General features: G+C 43.2%; 1 protein-coding gene across 1 annotated transcript in view; it reads right to left on the reverse strand.

The window, feature by feature from the left end:
- tmem59 (transmembrane protein 59) overlaps nucleotides 1-22,937 on the reverse strand; it is a 45,110-nt gene that overhangs the window by 12,744 nt on the left and 9,429 nt on the right. Inside the window, exons 2-6 of the mRNA XM_068037522.1 lie at nucleotides 20,672-20,777; nucleotides 17,918-18,012; nucleotides 12,999-13,148; nucleotides 5,625-5,706; nucleotides 649-772 (exon numbers count right to left, since the gene is read on the reverse strand). Of these exons, the coding sequence (XP_067893623.1) occupies nucleotides 649-772; nucleotides 5,625-5,706; nucleotides 12,999-13,148; nucleotides 17,918-18,012; nucleotides 20,672-20,777 (557 nt within the window). The remainder of the gene's footprint in view (nucleotides 1-648; nucleotides 773-5,624; nucleotides 5,707-12,998; nucleotides 13,149-17,917; nucleotides 18,013-20,671; nucleotides 20,778-22,937) is intronic.

Consider the following 22,937-nt stretch of genomic DNA (forward strand, 5'->3'; position numbering starts at 1 on the left):
ATTGGAATCTGCTTGTAAATTTTGGGTCTATGTCTGTAAAATATGCCCTTTGTCATTTGTTTAAAATACTTCTGACTGAAGTGTGACATACCCTCTCAAAAGTTTTTATTTATAATATGTAAACTGCATAAACAGCACATTGATGGAGCAGCACCAACGAGAAGGTTCCAGGTTTAAAGCTCCGGTTTGGGCTGAGAAAGCAGACCTCTTGTCAGCGTGGCTGTACGGCTACTACAATTAACTTCAGTAAGAAAGGGAACAGTCATCCAAAGTTCCTGCTCTTGTTTGTTAGTCAATGTCCCCATTCTGGAAAGCACTTGTGTATAGATAGGATCCCCACACACTTGTACAAGCTGCTAATGCTTACTGATTGTCATTTTCTACTTTCAAACATGGCACGTATAATCTTCCTTGAAATAAATTAAGGATCAAATGTTAGATTAGATAGATGCTTGAAGTTAAGTGTACTTTGGCTGATTCAGGGCATCCATTCTTATACCAATATGTTATTTGCAGAATAATTTTAATTAGTCAGGGGGACTGGATTCCTGTGCACATTAATTCATCCACTACAAACAATATTGAGACTGACAGTGCATCACAATCTTCTGCCTTGATTTTTGACCCACAATTCACTAAAATACCTACCTTGACAAACACTCCAAGACACTCTGATATTCAGGTTCATGACCCTCTTTCAAATACAAGCCAGGTCCATGTTCTCTTCTGAAAGCTTTTCGAGTATCATCATAAATAGCCTTGGCTATACGATCTGTTGATAAACAACATGAGAGACAGTTTTCAGGCACCATCCTGACGGACTCTCCGCACTACTAACATTTTTGCCAGAAACCTAGATGCAGGGCCAATACCCATAGCTCAGGGTACAAACGCTGACGAGAGTAGGAAAGAAGAAAAGGTAAACCAAGTAGTAGATAAGAACATAAGAAATAAGAGCAGGACTAGACCATACGGTCCCTCAAGCCTGCTCCGCCATTCAACATGATCGTGCATGATCTACTCTCTCAACTCCATTTTCCCGCATGCACCCCATGTCTCTTGATTCCCTAGTGATCAAAAATCTCTCTCAGCCTTGAATGGTTAGAAGTGGATCACACGGAGGAAGCTAAGGAAACCCACAATTTTGTTCTATGAAAGAATGAACTGAGCTTAAAAAAGTGAGATGAATCCCAATTTCAACACAGTTAGGATGCAGGGAAGCAGAAGTGTATAGAATAAAGTGTTAGGAGGAACAAGTCAGAAAAGCTCAGAGCAACAATGACCACAATAATGACTCCGTACAGAGAAACAAGATAACTACATGACATTTTAGCAGCTAGAGATGAAAAAAAAAATCACCCATCAAAACAGTGATCAAAAAGTGAGAGAGATACTGGAAGACCCTTTGTGGATATGGGAGTAGTATTCCAAGTCCAAGGCAGTTTGGTCATCACAATTAAACAACATACGTTTGTATAGTATTTTAACCAGAGAAAAACATTTCAAGATACTTCACTAAGGTATAATTAGGATAAAATGGACACCAAGTTAAATGAGGGAATATTAGAAGTGACCAAAATCTTAGTCAAAGAATTAGGTTTTAAGGGGATCTAAGAAGAGGTGGAAAGGTTTAGAATGAAAAATTCCAGAGCATAGGCCCTAAATGACTGAAGGCAGAACCACCAATGGTAGCAAAAAGTCTCAATTAGAGGAACAGAAAGTTCAGGGGAGGAGTTGTATGGCTAGAGAAAATTGCAGAAGTATGGAGGGGCAAGGCTATGAGGGATTTAAACATGAGGCTCAGAATTTTAAATGTGACATGTTGGGGGACTATGAACCAACATATGTCAATGAAGAATGATGGATGAACAGGGCTTGGTGAACGATAGGAAATAAGCTGTATCCTCCTTCTATACCAATAAGAATAAACACAACTTGTGGAACAGTGGGTTACATTTAATTGAACAGGGTGGAGACCAGAAAATTCAGGCAATTAATTTAGCCAAGCAAAACAGTGATCAAAGTGAATGCAGACACAGTGATTTACCATTGTTATTGCTGCACAAGTGCAGACTTGTAAATGGAAAAAATTCTGGCATAGACTGGATACAAATAGATAAGACACTGGGAAATATGCAAATACAAGATTGTAAAAATAACCTTTTGGTACAGATAATTTTGATTCTGAAAATATTATTCATTTTTAATTTTACTTATCCAGTCAATAAAAAGCAATGTGCTACAGAAGAATTTCATGCAAATAAAACTGTACCAATTCATGGGTCCCATAACAATTACAGCGACGATACCTTTTGGATTACAAATCTACAAAATTAGCTTTGTCGTTCATGTAAATACCCTATAATCAATCTATCCTGGAACTTTATTGTGTCCTATTAAATGATGTTACTACAGTGTCAAAAGCTATAGATTGGAATACCTTCAAAGTTAAAATGGCGTCCAGCCCAAAGTCAAATATTAAGTTTTTTTTTAAAAAAAGGTTTTTAATTCCTGTTCTCTCTTATCTAGTTGCAAAACACCAGTTTACAAACCAACTTGGGCCAGAATTGTATCTCACCCCCCAACCCCCACAAACAACCCAGAAAGTGGGGGTGGGGGGGGGGGGCATGCAGGCGTAAAATTGTGTGGGAGGCAGGATAGCTGTTCCCGTCGCCTACAAGACCCTGCTGCCATTTTACTAGCGGCAAGAGAAGTGGCAAACGGCCCTCCCTCCCCAGGACATTTGAGGCCCTTAAGTGGTCAATTAATTGCCACTCAAGGGCCACCTCCCACCAGCAGAAGACGGCCACCTCGCTACCTGGGGAGGCCACCCAGTTAAACATGGCAGCATCCTTGTGGGCTGGGGGGGGGGGGGGGCAGAGCCCTTCTGATTAGGGGTGTTCTCTGTGGGGCACAGGGTGCCTTAACAGCATAAGGCAGCCCCACTGGAACACCTTCCCCCCCCCCCCCTCACAGAGACCCTGCTGATTGGGGTTTTGGGCCTCACTGGAGTCACTCACCTTTTTCGGGACCGGCATCCATGCTGCTCCTCTCACTGGGTGCAGTTCCAGAAGTGGCCACCGCTCCTGTGCTGCTGCTGAGACTGAGGAGCTGCTGGCCCTCTGATCAGCCAGCAGCTCTTGGAGGCAGGGCTTCCTGCATCAAAGGGGCGGAAGCCCCGACCAAGTCCAGATAAGGGCCTGGGCCATGTAAAATTACAGCATGACTTCCAGGCCCGGTGGAGGTGGACTCACCCTTGACTTTTGAGCCGATGGGCACAATGTACAATTTATGGTTATTTTAGATTGGTGGCCCTCCTAGCATCTCATTTTCAGGAGGAACTACATACCCTCCATCTAGTACACTGGGTGAAATTGGAGCAGTAACTATATCTATGAGCAGCATGATGGCACTTTTATCTCCTTCCTCCTTCACCACCCCCCCCCCCCCCCCCCAACCCTGCCAAAAGATGTAACTCTTGCTGGTTTAAAGCCCCCTGGGTGCCAGCAACACTCAAGCACTTGAGCAAAGATCCATTCTTCACATGATCCTGGACGGTACATAAGCAGGCTGTTCTACCATGAAGAGGGAGGAAGGGAGAGGATAAATCAAAATCTAACCAAATCCCTGTACTCATTTTGTCTCATACAGGTCTGGTACACATTTCAGCAGAGATTTCTGCAATGAGAAATGAAATTGGTGTGGAATAGATTACAAGCAGCAAATTTTGGTTGAGCTGATGTTTATGGAAGCTGGCTAAGAGAACATTTCAATAGTCTGGGGAGAGGGAGAGTCTGTCGCAAAGTTATAAGTTTATGATGGGGTCAAAAGATGATTTAGTTTTCCCTACGTGTCGCTGGAGGAAATTGTGGCTCATGCAAAAGTGAATGTCAAGACCTTGGCGAGGGTGCAGAGGAGATTTACAAGAAAGGTAGCAAGGTTGAGGGACTTCAATTATCCAGAGAATATAGAGAAGTTGGGGTTATTTTCCTTAGAGAAGGTTAGTGGAGCTTTAGTAGAGGTGTTCAAAATTATCTGGGGTTTTGATAAAGTAGGTAGGGAGAAACTGCTTCCACTGACACAAGGGTCAGTAACCACAGGACATAGATTTAAGGCACTTGGCAAGAGAATCAGGGAGATGATGAGGTGAATGTGTTAATAGTAACCTTCAAAAGAGAATTGAATATATACTTGAAAAAAAATGCAGCGCTATGGGGAAATAGCAGAGGAGTGCTGTCTGACAACACAAAGAGTAGAGGGATTGAGAGAGCTGATGGAGAGGTACAACTGAGCTCAGCAGAAGACATGTGGAAGCTGACTCAAAGACTGCAGATGATTATGTAGATAAGGGAGACAAGAGGCCAAGAACAGATCTTTGAGGAACTCTGGGGATAACGGTGGGCTGGAAAGAGAAGTCACTGGCAAAATGCCTTGGTTACATAATTGGATCAGTAAGTGCAAAACCAAATGTCAGCAGTCCTAGCAAGCTGGACTACAAGGACAGGAACTGTAGGATGGCGTGTTGACCATATCAGAGATTGCAGAAAGGTCAAAGAGGAGAAGGAGGGATGGTCAGTCACCAAGAATGTTATGCGAGCCATTACTGTGCCATGGGAGGGGCAGTAATCTATTTGGAGATACAAGTATGGGTCCAAAAGACAACAACATAGTGAAAGTTTGGAGAGGAAGATGAGGTTGGTGAATGGACTTCAGTTTGCAAAAGGAGCTTTTTTTTTTGAGACAAGGGTGATATAAAAAAAAAAAATTATTTCATGGGATGCGAGTGTTGCTGGCAAGGCCAGTATTTGTTACCCATCCCAAATTGCCCTTGGGAAGGTGGCGGTGAGCCACCTTCCTGAACCGCTGCAGTCCATCTGGTGTAGGTACACCCATAGTGTGGATAGGAAGGGAGTTGCAGGTTTTTGACCCAGCGACAGTGAAGGCACAGCGATGCAGATTGAAGTCAGGATGATGTATGAATTGGAGGAGCATTTGCAGGTGGCGGTGTTCCCATGTGTTCACTGCTTTTGTCCTTCTAGGTGGGAGCGGTCACAGGTTTGGAAGGTGCTGTCAAAGAAGGCTGGCGAATTCCTGCAGTGCATCTTGCATATGGCACACACTGCTGCCGCTGTGCACCGGTAGTGGAGGAAGGAAGTGAATGTTTAAGGTGGAGATGACAACAGTCTTGAAATGGAAGGGGACCATTAACAATCCTAGTTAGGATTAGTAAGATCAGCGCAAACCTGGGCTCAGTTAGACGGTTCTGGTCTGTAAGTTTCAGGTTGGCAGTGTATTCAGCCACAGAGTTAACATGGTAATTAATCCCGACTTTTATTTTTAAATGTAAGTTTGCTAAGTCTGTGCCTTGCCATTGGACTGGATCCTACTCTGCTCAATCTGCCACCAGTGTGTTGCATTTCAGGTTTTTAAATTATCGGAATGCTGCAATTCAGGTTTGAATACGACCAGTAAGAAGTTCAGCGTATAAACTTCTGCCATACCACTGGGTTGGTTAGCCCAAACTATATTCTGCCAAGAAAAATAAAGCTGCTTTGGCACATACCTGAAAGTTGCCCCTTTCATTATGCAACAGGTATTAGTCACAGACTGGGAAAATGGTTTACCTGACAGTGCCTGAGAAGTTTCTTTTACGTTGTCTGTTTGCAGCTCAAATTGTGGAACCACAAACTGTACATCTGGTTCAGACTTGAAGGAAAGGGCAGAAAGAAAACATTTATTATAGTATAACAGTTTCAACTTGCAGGTTAAAAACACAAAAGTACTGTACATCTTCTGGAGCAATATGAAAGTCATCCATGAAATCAAAGCCAGACCTGGCCAGAGGAAATTCAAAGTATTTAGCTGCCAATTACTACAGCTCTCACTACAAGAACCTTTTAACTGAGACATCCAGGATGTCCAGCAATGTAACCAAGTCATCCAGATTCTACTCCAGCACTGTGATGCTGATACAAAAACTAATGTGACAGTAATAAAACTTAGTGTAAGTAGCTTTGCTACAATATTAACCCCAAGCTACAAATGACCTAAAATGATTTTAATACATTTGAAAACTAACTCCGCTTTTCCCTTTATTTCCCTCTAAATTTTGTTTTTCCTATTTTACTCAGTTTTCCAGTATTTTATAATGTTTTTCAGACCTTATTTTGTCAGAAACATCTTCAATTATTTTATATACCACCTATGATTTTCTTCTTGGCTGCCACCAATCATTTTAAAAAGTGGAAGCAACTTTTAAAGAGTCAGGTGTTCATTGACTTTCTTCTACAAAGCCCATTTTCGGCCAAGCAAATCACCTGATTGACCTAAAGGCACGTACGGTACAATCGTTAAAGGGGCATTTTGCCCTGACTGACTCAATTTGCATACTGGGCAATGATATACCTGCTGATTATCAAATGCACACTTGTGGTCCCCAACAAATTTATGACACTAAATGTTAACTGAAACATTACCCTCACCCAGTGTTTTTTTAAAAAATTCATTCATGGGGATGTGGGCGTCGATGGCTAGGCCAGCATTTATTGCCCATCCCTAATTGCCCTCGACAAGGTGGTGGTGAGCTGCCTTCTTGAACCACTGCAGTCCATGTGGGGTAGGGACACCCACAGTGCTGTTAGGAAGGGAGTTCCAGGATTTTGATCCAGCGACAGTAAAGAAATGGCGATATAGTTCCAAGTCAGGATGGTGTGTGGCTTGGAGGGGAACTTGCAGATGGTGGTGTTCCCATGCATTTGCTGCCCTTGTCCTTCTAGTTGAGGGTGTGGGTTTGTACGGTGCTGTCTAAGAAGCCTTGGTGCTTTGCTGCAGTGCATCTTGTAGATGGTACACACTGCTGCCACTGTGTGTCGGTGGAGGGAGTGATTGCTTGTGGATGGGGTGCCAATCAAGCGGGATGCTTTGTCATCGATGGTGTCGAGTTTCTTGAGTGTTGTTGGAGCTGCACCCATTCAGGCACGTGGAGAGTATTCCATCACTCTCCTGACTTGTGCCTTGTAGATGGTGGACAGGCTTTGGGCAGTCAGGAGGTGAGATACTGCAGGATTCCTAGCCTCTGACTTGCTCTTGTTGCCACGGTATTTATATGGCTACTCCAGTTCAGCTTCTGGTCAATGGTAGCCCCCAGATGTTGATAGTGGGGGATTCAGTGATCGTAATGCCATTGAATGTCATGGGGAGATGGTCAGATTCTCTCTTGTTGGAGATGGTCATTGCCTGGCACTTGTGTGGCACGAATGTTACTTGCCACTTATCAGCCCAAGCCTGGATATTGTCCAGGTCTTGCTGCATTTCTACACGGACTGCTTCAGTATCTGAGGAATCGCAAATGGTGCTGAACATTGTGCAATCATCAGCGAACATCCCCACTTCTGACCTTATGTTTGAGTGAAAGTCAAGAATGAAGTAGCTGAAGATGGTTGGGCCCCGGACACTACCCTGAGGAACTCCTGTCCTGCAGCTGAGATGATTGACCTCCAACAACCACAACCATCTTCCTTTGCGCTAGGTACGACCCCAATCAGCGGAGACTTCCCCGCACACCACCCCCCCCCCCCCCGATTCCTATTGACTCCAGTTTTGCTCGGGCTCCTTGATGCCATACTTGGTCAAATGTTGCCTTGATGTCAAGGGCAGTCACTCTCACCTCAGCCCTTGAGCGTAGCTTTTTTGTCCATGTTTGAACCAAGGCTGTAATGAGGTCAGGAGCTGAGTGGCCACGGAGGAACCCAAACTGAGCAGGTTATTGCTCAGCAAGTGCCACTTGATAACACCTTCCATCACTTTACTGATCGGGAGTAGACTGATGGGGCGGTAATTGGCCGGGTTGGATTTCTCCTGCTTTTTGTGTACAGAACATACCTAGGCAATTTTCCACATTGCCGGGTAGATGCCGGTGTTGTAGCTGTACTGGAACAGCTTGGCTAGGGGTGCAGCAAGTTCTGGAGCACAGGTCTTCAGTACTATTGCCGGAATGTTGTCAGGGCCCATAGCTTTTGCTGTATCCAGTGCCTTCAGTCATTTCTTGATATCACGTGGAGTGAATCGAATTGGCATCCATCATGCTGGGAACTTCAGCAGGAGACCAAGATGGATCATCAACTTGGCACTTCTGGGTGAAGGTTATTGCAAATGCTTCAGCCTTATCTTATACACTGATGTGCTGGGCTCTCCTATCATTGAGGATGGGGATATTTGTGGAGCTACTTCCTCCAGCTAGTTGTTTAATTGTCCACCACCATTCATGACTGGATGTAGCAGGACTGCAGAGCTTAGATCCGTTGGTTATGGGATCGCTTAGCTCTGTCTATGGCATGTTGCTTACGCAGGTGGCAGGCTGGTAGTCTTGGCTTGTAGCTTCACCAGGTTGAGACCTCATTTTGAGGTATGCCTGGTGCTGCTACTGGTATGCCATCCTACACTCTTCATTGAACCACGGTTGGTCTCCCGGCTTGATGATAATGATAGAGTAGGGGATATGCCGGGCAAGAGGTTACAGATTATGGTTGAGTACAATTCTGCTGCTGCTGATGACCCACAGCACCTCATGGATGCCCAGTTTTGCATTTCTAGATCTGTTTGAAATTTATCCATTTAGCATTATGGTAGTGCCACACCACATGATGGAGGGTATCCTCAATGTGAAGGCGGGACTTCGTTTCCACAAGGACTGTGCGGTGGTCACTCCTACCAATACTGATGCATCTGCGGCAGGCAGATTGGTGAGGACAAGGCCAAGTATCTTTTCCCCTCTTGTTGGTTCCCTCACCACCTGCCGCAGATCTAGTCTAGCAGCTATGTCCTTTAGGATTCGGCCAGCTCAGTCCGTAATAGTGCTACCGAGCCACACTCGGTGATGGACATTGAAGTCCCCCACCCAGACTACATTCTGCACCCTTGCCACCCTCAGTGCTTCCTCCAAGTGCTGTTCAACATGGAGGAGTACTGATTCATCAGCTGATGGAGGGCGGTAGATGGTAATCAGTAGGAGGATTCCTTGCCCATGTTTGACCTGATGCCATGAGACTTCATGGGGTCTGGAATCGAGATTGAGGATTCCCAGGATGACTCCCGTCCGACTGTATACCACTGTGCTGCCACCTCTGCTGGGTCTGGGATGGTGATGGCAGTGTCCGGGACATTGTCCGTAAGGTTTGATTTGGTGAGTATGACTATGTCAGGCTGTTGCTGGACTAGTCTGTGGGACAGCTCTCCCAACTTTGGCACGTCCCCAGATGTTAGGAGGACTTTGCAAGGTCGGCAGGGCTGGGTTTGCTGTAGTCATTTCTGGTGCCTAGGTCAATGCCGGGTGGTGCGTCCAGTTTCATTCTTTATTGACTTCGTAGCAGTTCGATACAACTGAGTGGCTTGCCTGGGCATTTAAGAGTCAACCAGGTAAAGGGACGTCTGGCAAGTGGGAGGCTTTTAAAAGTGAGATAGGAAGAGTTCAGGGCCAGCATGTTCCTGTTAGATGGAAGGGCAAGTTTAGGGAACCTTGGTTGACGAGGGATATTGAGGGTCTGGTCAGGACAAAGAAGGAGGCATATGTCAGGTATAGGCAGCTGGGATCAAGCGAGTCCCTCAAGGCGTATAGGGGATGTAGGAGTATACTTAAGAAGGGAATTAGGAGGGCGAGTAGGGGCCATGAGATTTCCCTGGCAGATAAGATAAAGGAGAATCCTAAAAGATTCTATAAGTACATTAAGAGTAAAGGTTAGGGAGAGAGTAGGTCCCCTTAAGGATCAGTGTGGTAATCTATGTGTAGAGACATGGGAAATGGGTGAGGTTTTAAATTAATACTTCTCATCTGTATTTACCGTGGAAAAGGTCATGGAAGCTAGTGAGTTCAAGGGAAAGAACAGCGATATCCTGGAGCATATCAACATTACGAAAGGAGGAGGTGTTGGAGGTTTTGAACCATATTAAGGTGGATAAATCCCCAGGGCCTGACCAGGTGTATCCTAGAATGCTATGGGAAGCAAGGGAGGAGATTGCTGGGGCCCTGGCAGAGATTTTTGTATCATTGTTAGCTACAGGTGAGGTACCGGAAGACTGGAGGATAGCTAATGTCGTGCCTTTATTTAAGAAGGGCAGCAGGGATAAGCCAGGGAACTGCAGGCTGGTGAGCCTTACATCAGTGGTGGGAAGGTTATTGGAAGAGATTCTGAGAGACAGAATTTATATGCATTTGGAAAGGCAAAGTCTGATTAGGGGTAGTCAGCATAGCTTTGTACGTGGGAAATCATATGTCTCGAATTTGATTGAGCTTTTTGAGGACGTGACCAAGAAGATTGACTAGGGCAGGGTGATGGACGTTGTCTACATGGACTTTAGCAAGGCCTTTGACAAGGTCCTGCATGGTAGGCTGGTCCAGAAGGTTCGAACACATGGGATCCAGGGTGAACTAGCAAATTGGATACAAAATTGGCTTGGTGATAGGAGGCAGAAGGTGGTAGTGGAGGGTTGTTTTTCAGATTGGAGGCCGGTGACCAGTGGTGTGCTGCAGGGATCGGTGCTGGGCCCTCTGCTGTTAGTCATATATATTAATGACTTGGATGCGAATGTAGGGGGCATGATTAGTAAGTTTGCAGATGACACCAAAATTGGTGGTATAGTCGACAGTGAAGAAGGTTGTCTAAGGTTACAACAGGATATAGATAAACTGGGAAAGTGGGCAAGGGAGTGGCAAATGAAATTTAATGCAGACAAGTGCGAAGTGATGCATTTTGGGAAGTTAAACCAGGGCAGGACATATACAGTGAATGGGGAGTGTTGTTGAGCAGAGAGACCTTGGGGTGCAAGTACATAGTTCCCTGAAAGTGGCAACACAGGTAGACAGGGTGGTGAAGACGACATATGGCATGCTTGCCTTCATCAGCTGAGGCAATGAGTACAAGAGTTGGGACGTCATGTTGCAGTTGTACATAACGTTGGTTAGGCGCATTTGGAGTACTGTGTGCAGTTCTGGTCGCCGCACCACAGGAAAGATGTGATTAAGCTAGAGAGGGTGCAGAAAAGATTCACAAGGACATTGCCTGGTTTGGAGGGCTTGAGCTATAAAGAGAGATTGGATAGGCTAGGTCTGTTTACCCTGGAGCGAAGGAGGCTGAGAGGGGACATGATAGAGGTAATGATAGAGGTATATAAAATTATGAGAAGCATGGATAAGGTAGATAGCCAGAGTCTGTTTCCCATGTAGGGGTGACTAAAACTAGAGGGCATAGATTAAAGGTGAGAGGGAGGAGGTTTAAAGGGGATCAAAGGGGTAAATTTTTCACACCAAGAATAGTGGGTATCTGGAAGGAGCTGCCAGAGGAGGTGGAGGCAGGAACAGTAGCAACATTTAAGAGGCATCTGGACAGGTACTTGAATGAGAAAGGCATAGAGGGATTTGGAATTAATGCAGGCAGGTGGGATTAGTATAGATAGGCATTAAGGTCAGCATGGACGAGGTGGGCTGAAGGGCCTGTTTCTATGCTGTATGACTATGACATTGCTGTGGATCTGGAATCACATGTAGGCCAGACCAGGTCAGGACAGCGGATATTAGCGAACCAAATGGGTTTTTACAACAATCGAGAATGGGTTCATGGCCATTAGACTAGGTTTTAATTCCAGATTTACATATACCTTCAACATTCATAGTTACTTGCACATGGTTCATGGATCACAAACTTGAAACAATTTCTCTGCAGAAGTTAGACCACAAGACATGGTTTCAGAGTTTAAATTTATAGTCATACTAGAATGAGTTGAATGTTTATTCTGACAAATGTATGTGCATACATTATCCTCCAAGAACATTCAAGTACACCAGGGCTATGCCCCATTGGGAGCCAATCAAAGCACTTTGTAAACAGCCTGAAAACTCATTAAACATCACGATTCAACAGTGAGATACTAAGCCTTACAAAGAAGCTCCTGTTTTCAATCCCCAGTCCACACAGAGTTTGCTGATGTCAGCCAGGCAAGAAATGGGCTATGAAGACAGGAATAGAGTCTTCACTCCTGATAATTGCTAGAAAAAAAAACTTGTGTAGATATCAAGTGAGGACACAATCAGACTTCGCTCTGGTTCCCTGTAAACTCACTCATTAGTGTCAAATACTTATCTCACATTAGCAACAGCCATTTGGGCCACGTATCTGAGGGTTGCTGGCCATGTAACCATATCACAGGAGGACTTTGGGGGAGGAGGGGAGAAAATTAAGTGGTGCATGCCATGGTATGAAAATAATCAAATTTCTGATATACAATGCAAAAATAGCTATTTTATCACATGCAACGATTATAAACTGTCAAAGTTTCGTAATTGAAGTGCATTATGTTTACTGTAGCTTAAAATGGCAGCTGATGAGGTATGGTTCGAGTTCATTAACATTTTAGTTAATTTATAGCCCAAATGTACTTGCTCCAAGCGATTAGGTAAGGGAGTGTAAAGTGGTTAGGAAGGTTTCTGGATACTCCTTAGTGAACAGTGGTGTGAAAGCAACATTGTTGTACAAAGATTTGCTAGGGCATCAGAACTTCGTGATCACTAATGCTCTGGTGGTCAAAGTTCCAATCATTTTTCTTGCACATCATTTTGTTCACTTTTAGTTGTTATTGTCTGCAATCTAATTTTTCTTATAAATACCTGAATATTTTCCTTCTTTCCCTACAATCTCATGTATTTCCTTGGTGATATCATGAATCCCCTTCCCAAAGATGCAGTGAATGTAATTGCCTTTCAACATATAAACCAATAAACTTTGTATATGGGAAAAAAACAGAAACCATAAAAAGGTAGAAATACACAGCAGATTCATCAACAACTAGGAAGAGGTTAACATTTTTCACCTAAACCCTTTGTCAGCGCACTTAAAGAATCTAATCCACAGATGTTAGCCTATCTTATTTCAGATGCTGTACACTTTCAGCTTGCTTTGATTTGTGCACTTCATTTAATTCAGTGAGTGCTGAATGTTTAGTACTGTTACCTGGAATACAACTACTTTGCCATCATCAGTTTGCAGGTAGAAGGTCCATGAGGTGAAGAAGCTCTCAGCAGAGTTCATTAAGTCGCTGTAGAAAGCAGACATTATGCTGATGGGATAAACATAGTGAATTTTTGGCACCATGGACATGAGCTGTGGGAAAGAGGATAAACTGTCATTCAAAATATAACAAAATCATTTACTACACCGTGCTAAAAGGGAACAAAGTTTATATTTAGTGGTGATCACTTGTTAACAATCCGCACGTAATTGAAATTACATGACATAGCTAATAAAACGTGTTTTCGATTAGATCTGAAGTTCTAAAAACTTTTTTAGGCTGGCACCCATCAAATTCTCAGTCTCCCACAGCTGACAAGCTGCAGATACCATCTGCTAAGTTTTCACTATATTCATTGTTGCATTCCATCTTCATTTCTTCACTCCCATCCAGTCCAAACATATGAATGTCATCTTCTTTTTCACCCATTTTTAGTTTTTTTTTAAATAAAAATTTAAGCTATTTTCTGTTAGTCTCTGCAACATTTTCTCCCTTTATTAAATGTTACTTTCTCATGAGGAGATAGTAATCTGGGGAATTAGTCAGGAGGCAGACTGGCTCCATAATCAAAGTATCTGACAACAATCACAAAAGAAGAATGGTCAGTAAGCCAATGTAACAGAGGAAGGCTAGCACCTGTAGAACTCCTTCAGGGGAAGAGGATAAAATAAACTTGGGGCGGCACAGTGGTTAGCACCGCAGCCTCACAATCCAGCGACCCGGGTTCAATTCCGGGTACTGCCTGTGTGGAGTTTGCAAGTTCTCCCTGTGTCTGCGTGGGTTTCCTCCGGGTGCTCCGGTTTCCTCCCACAAGCCAAAAAGACTTGCAGGTTGATAGGTAAATTGGCCATTACAAATTGCCCCGAGTATAGGTAGGTGGTAGGGGAATATAGGGACAGGTGAGGATGTGGTAGGAATATGGGATTAGTATAAATGGGTGGTTAATGGTCGGCACAGACTCGTTGGGCCGAAGGGCCTGTTTCAGTGCTGTATCTAAATCTAAAACTTCAGTCCTACTTTAAGGTAATGAGGGAAACCAACATTTGGATTCCTCCTCCCCAACAAAAGATAAATAAAAACATGTGCCCTTCCCTGCTGCATTCCAAGAAACACCTTAAATCTACAGAGCTCTGGCAAAAATAACCACAAAAGCAAGAGGACACCTGCACAAAAAAAAATTGTTGGCAGGGGAAATGGCTAAAATTGACCACATTACTGGGCTAGCACCATTTGAAAATGTTTTCTACTCAGCTGCTCTGCCTTAGTGCTTGCACACTCCATATTCTAAATTCTAAGAGTACTTCTTTGTCTTGCCTGCAGGTGCCAAAATTTATGCTGCACTCCCCAATCAACAGTTGGGACAGGATGTCAAGCTGCTGGACCATCAAATGTTTATTACAGGTATGAGCATTCACAATGCAAGGACCGACTGCTCCCTGGAGTACAGACTATGGTTTATGGAGCATACATGAGAATTGAAACAATTAACCCTGACCGATCAGGAACAAAACCCATGCAATCCTTTCTAGGAGCTTTATAGAAATTGGGGCTCAGATGAATTCAAGAGGCAGAGAAACAGTAGGGAGGATGGGTGTCAAGACTCAAATTTGGATTGAACTATGACTTGACAATTTACTTGCGATATCAGGCCATCAGTGCATTTTTAATTTTTATTCATTCATAAGATGTGGGGTCACTGGCAAGGCCAGCATTTATCATCTACCCCTCATTGCCCTCAAGGTCATAGAAAGTCATACAGCACTGAAACAGGCCCTTTGGCCCACTGAGTCTGTGCTGACCATCAACCACCCATTTATACTAATCCTACATTAATCCCATATCCCCTACCATATCCTCACAATTCACCTACCACCTACCTACACTAGGGGCAATTTACAACGGTCAATTTACCTATCAACCTGCAAGTCTTTGGCTGTGGGAGGAAACCGGAGCACCCGGCGGAAACCCACGCGGTCACAGGGAGATCTTGCAAACTCCGCACAGGCAGTACCCAGAATCGAACCTGGGTCACTGGAGCTGTGAGGCTGTGGTGGTGAGCTATCTCCTTGAACCACTGCAGTTCATGCGGTGAAGGTGCTTCCATAGCGCTGTTATGTAGAGCGTTCCAGGACTTTGACCCATGAAGGAATGGCAATATATTTCCAAGTCAGGACGATGAGCGAGTTGGAGGGGAACTTGGAGGTGGTGGTGTTCCTATGCGCCTGCTGCCTTTCTCGGTGGTAGAGATCATGGGTTTGGGAGGTGCTTTTGAGTAAGCTTTGGTGCGTTGCTGTAGTGGTACACATTGAAGCCATGTTGTGCTGGTGATGGAGGGAGACATGTTTAAGGTGGTGGATAGGGTGCCAATCAATTGGGCTGCTTTGTTCTGGACAGTATCAAGCTTCTTGAGTGTTCTTGGAGCTGTACTCATCCAGGCAAGAGGAACGTATTCCATCATTCTTGACTTGTACCTTGTAGTTGGTGGACGGGCCTTGGGAAGTCAGGTGCTGAGTCACTCGCTACAGAATACCCAGTCTCTGACCTCCCTCCTCATGTAACCCACTGTATTTATGTAGCTGGGCTAGTTAACTTTCTGATCATGGGTGAACCCCAGGATATTGATCGTGGGGGATTCAATATAATCACGCTGTGAGGCTGTGTCAAGGGGAGGTGGTTAGACTCTCTCTTCTTGGAGATGGTCATTTGCGTGGCACAAATGTTACTTGCCACTTATCAGCCCAAGATTGAATGCTCTCCAGATTTTGTCGCATTTGGACACAGACTGCTTAGTAATCTGAGGAGTTGTGAATGGAACTGAACAGTGTGCAATCATCAGCGAGTATCCCCCATTCTGATCCTATGATAGTGGGAGGGTCATTGATGAAGCAGCTGAAGATGGTTGGGCCTAGGACTCTGCCCTGAGAAATTTGTGCAGCAACATCCTGGAACTGAGATGATTGGCCTCCAACAACCACAACCATCTTTCTTTGTGCTAGGTATGACTCCAGCCAGCAGAGAATCTTCCTGCTGATTCCCACTGACTTCAATTTTACTCAGACTCCTTGATGCCACACTTGGTCAAAGGCTGCACCTTGACGCCAAGGGCAACCACTCGTGCCACACTTCTGCAATTCAGCCCTTTAGTTCAGGTTTTGACTGCTTATACTTCTCAGTAGAGAATGGACATTTCAAACACAGATGTATGTGGGAGAACTTCACAAAATTTGTACTTTTACAAATATATAAAATAACATTTGTGGCTGACAAAGAGGTGTGGGGTCTGGGAGTTGGACTTTGGTGGAGGAAGCAACAGCACCAGTGCTAGCCACAGAAGGACACTATTTGACAATTTTCTCTTAAAATCTGAAATGTGATATGGAAACAATCTGGCTGACACACTGGGACATACAGTGCTCTGGAAGAACATTTCGCCATTCTGGTTACTGGTCATGGGCTTTAAGGTCGGAGAAATCATGTTATATTTTAGCTACCACCAATCCAATACTGCCAGAGATCAGGTCCATTTTTTTTTCTTTTGGACATTTCTATAACTTTTGTTCATTTTTACTTCATTCCTTTCATATATTTCCTTTTAATAATTCTTTTTGGGTCTCACTTTTTCCTTTCTCATCACTGCACATATATATATATATATGGTCATGCTAGGTCCCCACCTGCCAAGAATGAAGCACATTAATTTTGTCATGAACATTGATTTTAAACTGTTACTGAAGTGAAGAAAGGACTTGTTAAACAGATCAGCCTTGGCAGGAAAGACTTTGCATATTAATAGAGAGTGTTTGGAAGGACAAAGCAGCCATTCCCTGACACATTCAACCCACAATGGACATTTGATCACCAAACGTTGAAGGTGGGGGGAACTCACATTCCAGGTTGACAGCCAAGATGGCCGAATACACAACGGACAAGGTCAAACCAGCTAGTCACCTGACTAACCTGCTGGGCAACCTGAGTTTTTTTGAATTTGTACAAACAGTTTGGGCAGAAAGCAGAATGCTCCTGACAGAGAAGATCTCTCCTGGCTGGCTCGCCACAGCATCTCCTGTCCTGCCTGCTCCCATCTCTTTCTAAAAGCCTCTGAATCCACTGAAGATACGTGAACCCCAAGAGAGAAAAGTCTCCCACAGGGAACAAGGTTTAAGAAGAATACTGGGCCCCAACGAAAAGCAAGATCTACCTACAATCAAGGACTCTACAGTGAGCTCGAAGAACTGCAACAGAAACTTTTCAGATATTACCTCAAACTTTTCCACTTTATTTTTCTTCCGCTCTTTTCTGTCTCTATTTGCATGTCTGTATCACGTATGCATACTAGCATGGGCGCGTCGTGTATCCGCAGGCGTCAATCGAATTGAGTTTAAGTTTAATAAATTTCAACTTTTCTTCTTTAAACCTAAGAAAGCCTGTTTATGCTGGTTTCTGTGCCTTATAATTAGAAAGCAGTCAACAAAGATTCACCAAGGGGGATCTAAAAAACACGGTGTGTTTAAAATTAAACCCTATTACATGAAGACCAGGTGAAGGCTAAAAGGGAACCTGAGACCTCTTTCTCACCTGGTATTAACAATACACGCATGCATGCGCACACACACAGAGCATACAAGCACTGTCACTATTTGCAACTGGACAAAGGTTCACTAATTGAATTCTTTTATTCATAAAAATTCCATTAGGAATTTGTTCTTTTGCTATTCAGCCTCGTCTTTTCCAACTAATTCTCTTCCATCCCTCAATTTCACATCATGCTATTTCTATTCCCTTCCATTTACTTTTATTTTTCCCAATTGTAACTCCGGTACTCATTCAATTTGTACATTCTCTCCTTTTTTTCCCCCCTTACCTGCTTCTGTCTCTGTTCAGCAAAGGGCAGCTGGTTTTCACATCCCAAGTTGCAAGCGTATTGCTCACCTTGCTGTTTATATGCTTCAGCACATGCTAAAAAGAGAATGTAAATTATAAAAGGAAAGCATTTCTATATATCAGTCTTGCACAAGTGTGTACCGTCCATGGGCTACATGGAGTTCCTGAAGTCCAGAAACCTCAGTCCAATTATGCTTAATATTGTAACAAAGCTACTCTTCACATTGTTAGTTTTATTGCTATGTATTGATATTTGTTTCAGCAACATAAGGAGCTTAATAAATCATAATAATGGGTGTGTGGCATTCAATACCATGGTTCACTTGAACTGGAAAAAACACCCAACCGTACAATTACAGGCTGCTGCCCTTCTAAACACAAGTTGCTTCTGGAGAGAATACGTAGTTGGATAACACTAGGATAGGTTACAGGTCAGCCACTGGTGGTGAAGGAAGCAAATCCAGACGAGGAATGACAAGAAAAATATTTTACTGCATTGAAGTGTATGGTCTTCAATAGGGGAGGCGGTGGTAATGTCACTGGACTGGTAGCCCGGAGGCCCAGGCTAATGCTCTGAGGACATGGGTATGAATCCCACCACGCAGATGGTAAAATTTGAATTCAGTTAATAAATCTTGAATTTTAAAAAAAGCTAGTCTATAGTGACCATGAAACCATTTTTGATTGTTGTAAAAACCCATCTGGTTCACTAATGGCCTTTAGGGAAGGAAATCTGCTGTCCTTACCTGGTCTGGCCTACATGTGACTTCAGATCCACAGCAATGTGGTTGACTCTTAAAATGCCCTCTGAAATGGCCACTCAGTTCTAGGGCAATTAGTGATGGGCAATAAATGCTGGCCTAGCCAGCAACGCTCACATCCCATGGACGAATAAAAAAAAAATACAATTTTTTCCTATGGTGCATTTGTAACAATACACTAAATAAACCAACAACACCCCTGTAAACTATGATAATTTGGTCCAATTAAGTCAAACCTGTAGTGGAGGAGGAGGTGCTGCATGATCAGAGAGTATATTAAATCATGAATTCCATGGCAATTAAACACCCTAAACTTAAACAATGCAATCTACAGCCTCCATTGGCTTTCAGGAACAAGGGTGTATGCTTAAAATAAACACATGCAATGTGTAATTATTACCATAGAGCTGATGCATTTAAGGCTCAGAACCCCAATTCACACTGTTGAAACAAATACTACTGCTAAAGCCACTCAAGTATCAGTATTTCTTATTACAGAAATATTACATTTTTAATAAGCACTCAAGTAAAACAAAATATTGAAGCAATAATTATGCTCAGCATGTTCCTATCCAGTCATTCATTCTCAATCAGTCTATAAGCTATATAATTTTTTCTGCTTTATTTATTCTAACTTTAAAAACTTTTTATGCCTGCCTTCTTTCTCTTGACACCCACAACATTTTTTGAAGTAGCACATCTTGTTTTAATAAAAGGTTTTTCAGTAAATCAAAAAAAAATCAGAGTGCAAGAATGGCATGCTCACAGCACAGATCTATAGCACTCAAAGACACAACCTGAAAAGGGCTCTGGCAAACATGTACACTAATCAATCATCAGCCCTGGAGTCCAATAACACCTTGAATGAACTCACCTATGGAACGGAAAAGGCCCATAACTGAGTCATACAGAATGTCGAATGGTTTGTATATTTGAAGAAAACAGTAATAAAGACTTATCTGTCCTCACAACCCCTTCTGCTCTGCAACAACACTGCCAAATATCCAGAGCTAGTAATCAGGGTGCTGTGCATGTTTTTGTGTTACGTGTCATGACCATGACCGCCCATTTCCACCTCCATACCTCACTCAACTCTACCATTGCCTCAGCTCATCTGCTGCTGAAACTCTCATCTATGCCTTTGTTACCTCTAGACTTGATTATTTCAACACTCTCCTGGCAGGCCTCCCATGTTCTACAGTTTGTAATCTTGATGTCATTCAAAGGTCTGCTGCAAGTATCCTAACTCGCATCAAGACCAGTTCACCCATCACTCCTATGCTCGCTGGAGTACATTGGCTCCCAGTTAAGAAATGCCTCAATTTAAATATTCTCATCCTTGTTTTCAAATCCCTCCGTGGCCTCGCAACTCTCCATCTCTAATTTCTTCTCGCCACACAACCCTCAAAGATATCTACACTCCTCTAATTTTGGCCTCTTGAGCATCTTAGATTTTAATTGGTTCACCAGTGGTGGCTGTGCCGTCAGCAACCAAGGCTCCAGGCTCTGGAATTCTTTCCCTAAACCTCTCCATCCTCTTTAAGACAGTCCTTAAAACTGGACTATTTTAGAAATCTAGAATACATAACACTTTTTTCCTGGAAGACTTTATCCATAGTAATCTGATCTTTTTGATTAAGTGTATTCAGAAAAATTGGTCTTTCACCAAGCATTCGGTTCTCTGCCCTAATATCACTTTATGTAACTGTGTCAAGTTTTGTTTTATAACACTCCTGTAAAGCACCTTGGGACATTTTAATGAGGTTAAAGGAACTATATAAATACAGGTTGGTGTTATCTGAACAGTAATGCAGAGCAGGCAGTATAACTCAGAGGGTACCAGTCTCAAAATTGTTTTCGCAGTATAAATTGTTAAAGATGTGGGCTTGACTAGGTTCTTTTTCTACCATTTAAAATCTAACATGATTCACACGATTATCAGGTTCTGATTTAGCCAAAACACTCTATCTTACCTGATTCACATTCAATCTTGGTCTGGTTTAAGTCGGCACCATCATCAACAAACTGACAGATAGAGAAGAGCCTGCAGCCTCTCTGACAAGCGTACAGTTCTTCCTCCTGTCATAATGGGGGGGGGGGGGGGGGGGAGGAAAAACAAAAATGTTAACAGTAATAATTTCTCTGAATACATTAAATCAAAAAGATCAGATTACTATGGATAAAGTGTTACAGTAAAAAAGTTTTATGTACTCTAGATTTCTAAAATATTCCAGTGACAAAGCTGATTCTAAGCAGTTAGCGAAACTTTTGAAGATTGCCAGAGTTAAGACTTGGATTGCTCCTCTCTTACCCTCTGCATTATAATGATCCAAGAGCCAATCCTATTTTGTAGACATTTTGGAAACTTTGAGTAATTAGATTGGAGGCAATGGGACTGTTACCATAGGCTGATAATTGTACCCATGATCACGTTACAAGAGAATTTCAAGGTAAAGTAGAACTCCATGAGATTTGTTCAGTCCATCTAGTTAAACAAGTCCATCTAGTCAAACAAGTCCATCTAGTCAAACAAGTCCATCTAGTCAAACAAGTCCATCTAGTCAATGACATCAGAGAACATAAGACAGCCATGGAAGAATTTTGGATAGGCTAATCAGCTGTCTTGAAAAATGTTGAGAACTAGTTTGGAAATGACTTGGTGGGTAAACTGCTAACATATAGAGCAAAGTAATAGCAATAAAATGTGGCCAGAGAGAAATTTAATCCTACTGACATACTATCTCAATGGCATAGGTGGAAAACGCATGGCCTGTTGTGTTACTGGACAATGCAGATTACCAGGTTCGATCCTTGGACTGTACTGAATTAAATAGTTTCAGACAGATCCACAGTGGCCTACAGCAGGGAAAAGGAAAATAATCTAATATCCACATTCATAAGAACACAAGAATAGGAGGAGTAGCCTGTCGAGCCTGCTCGGTCATTCAATATGATCATGGCTGATCTTGGGCTTCAACTCTACTTTCCCGCCCACTCACCATATCCCTCGATTCCCCGAGACACCAAAAATCTGTCTACCCCAGCCTTAAATAGATTCAATGATGGTGCATCCTCAACCCTCTGGGGTAGAGAATTCCAAAGACTCACAACCCTTTGAGTGAAGAAATTTCTCCTTGTCTCAGTCCTAAATGATCAGCCCCTTATCCTGAAACTTTGCCCACTTGTTCTAGATTCCCCAGCCATGGGAAACACTGTCTCAGTATCAAACCTGTCATGCCCCTTCATAATCTTGTATGTTTCAATGAGATCACCTCATTCTTCTAAACTCGAGAGAACACAGACCCAATTTACTCAACCTCTCATCATAGGACAACCCTCTCATCCCAGGGACCAACTTAGTGAACCTTCAATGTATGGCCTCCAATGGAAGTATATCCTTATTTAAATATGGAGACCAAAATTGTACATAGTATTCCAGGTGTGGTGTCAACAACGCCCTGTACAACTGTAGCAAGATTTCATTATTTTTGTACTCCAATCAACTACAAAGGCCAACATGTCATTTGCTTTCCTAATTGCTTGCTGTACCAGCATGCTAACTTTTTGTGTTCCTTGTTTTTTTCCCCCAAAAATATACTTTATTCATAAAAATTTGCAAAAATACATTACAAAACAGATCAGGACAGTTCAAATTTCACATTCCGTAAAGTACAATAGAGATTAGATTTCTGCAATACAGAAAAACATGAAGTGCCTCACAATTGCCATTCCATTTTAAATGCAATGTACACTGGCATGACATTGTAAAAAAACATTTTGGTGCATACAGTCTGAGTGTTTTACACAGGTTCCAGCCCCTCGGTATATTATGGCAGGAGGACCTTACACAGTGGCCTTTCCCCATTCAGCCTTAGCAGCAGCTGCCTCAAGCTCTAGTGCATCCCTCAGCACGTAGTTCTGGACCTTGGATTGTGCCAGTCTGCAACATTCAGTCGTGGATAACTCTTTGCACTGGAAGATCAGCAAGTTTTTGGCAGACCAAAGAGCGTCTTTCACCGAATTGATAGTCTTCCAGCAGAAGTGGTGTATCTCGGTGTACGTCCCTGGGAACAGACCGTAAAGCACAGACTCCTGTATTACTGAGCTGCTCGGGATGAACCTCAACAAAAACCCCTGCATCTCTTTCCACACCTACTTTGCAAAAGCATGTTCCAGAAGAAGGTGGGCAACAGTCTCTTCCCCACCACAGCCACCTCGAGGGCAGCGCGCGGAGGTGGT

This window comes from Heterodontus francisci, chromosome 8 (genome assembly GCF_036365525.1).
Source record: "Heterodontus francisci isolate sHetFra1 chromosome 8, sHetFra1.hap1, whole genome shotgun sequence".
In the NCBI taxonomy this organism is placed as follows: domain Eukaryota; kingdom Metazoa; phylum Chordata; class Chondrichthyes; order Heterodontiformes; family Heterodontidae; genus Heterodontus; species Heterodontus francisci.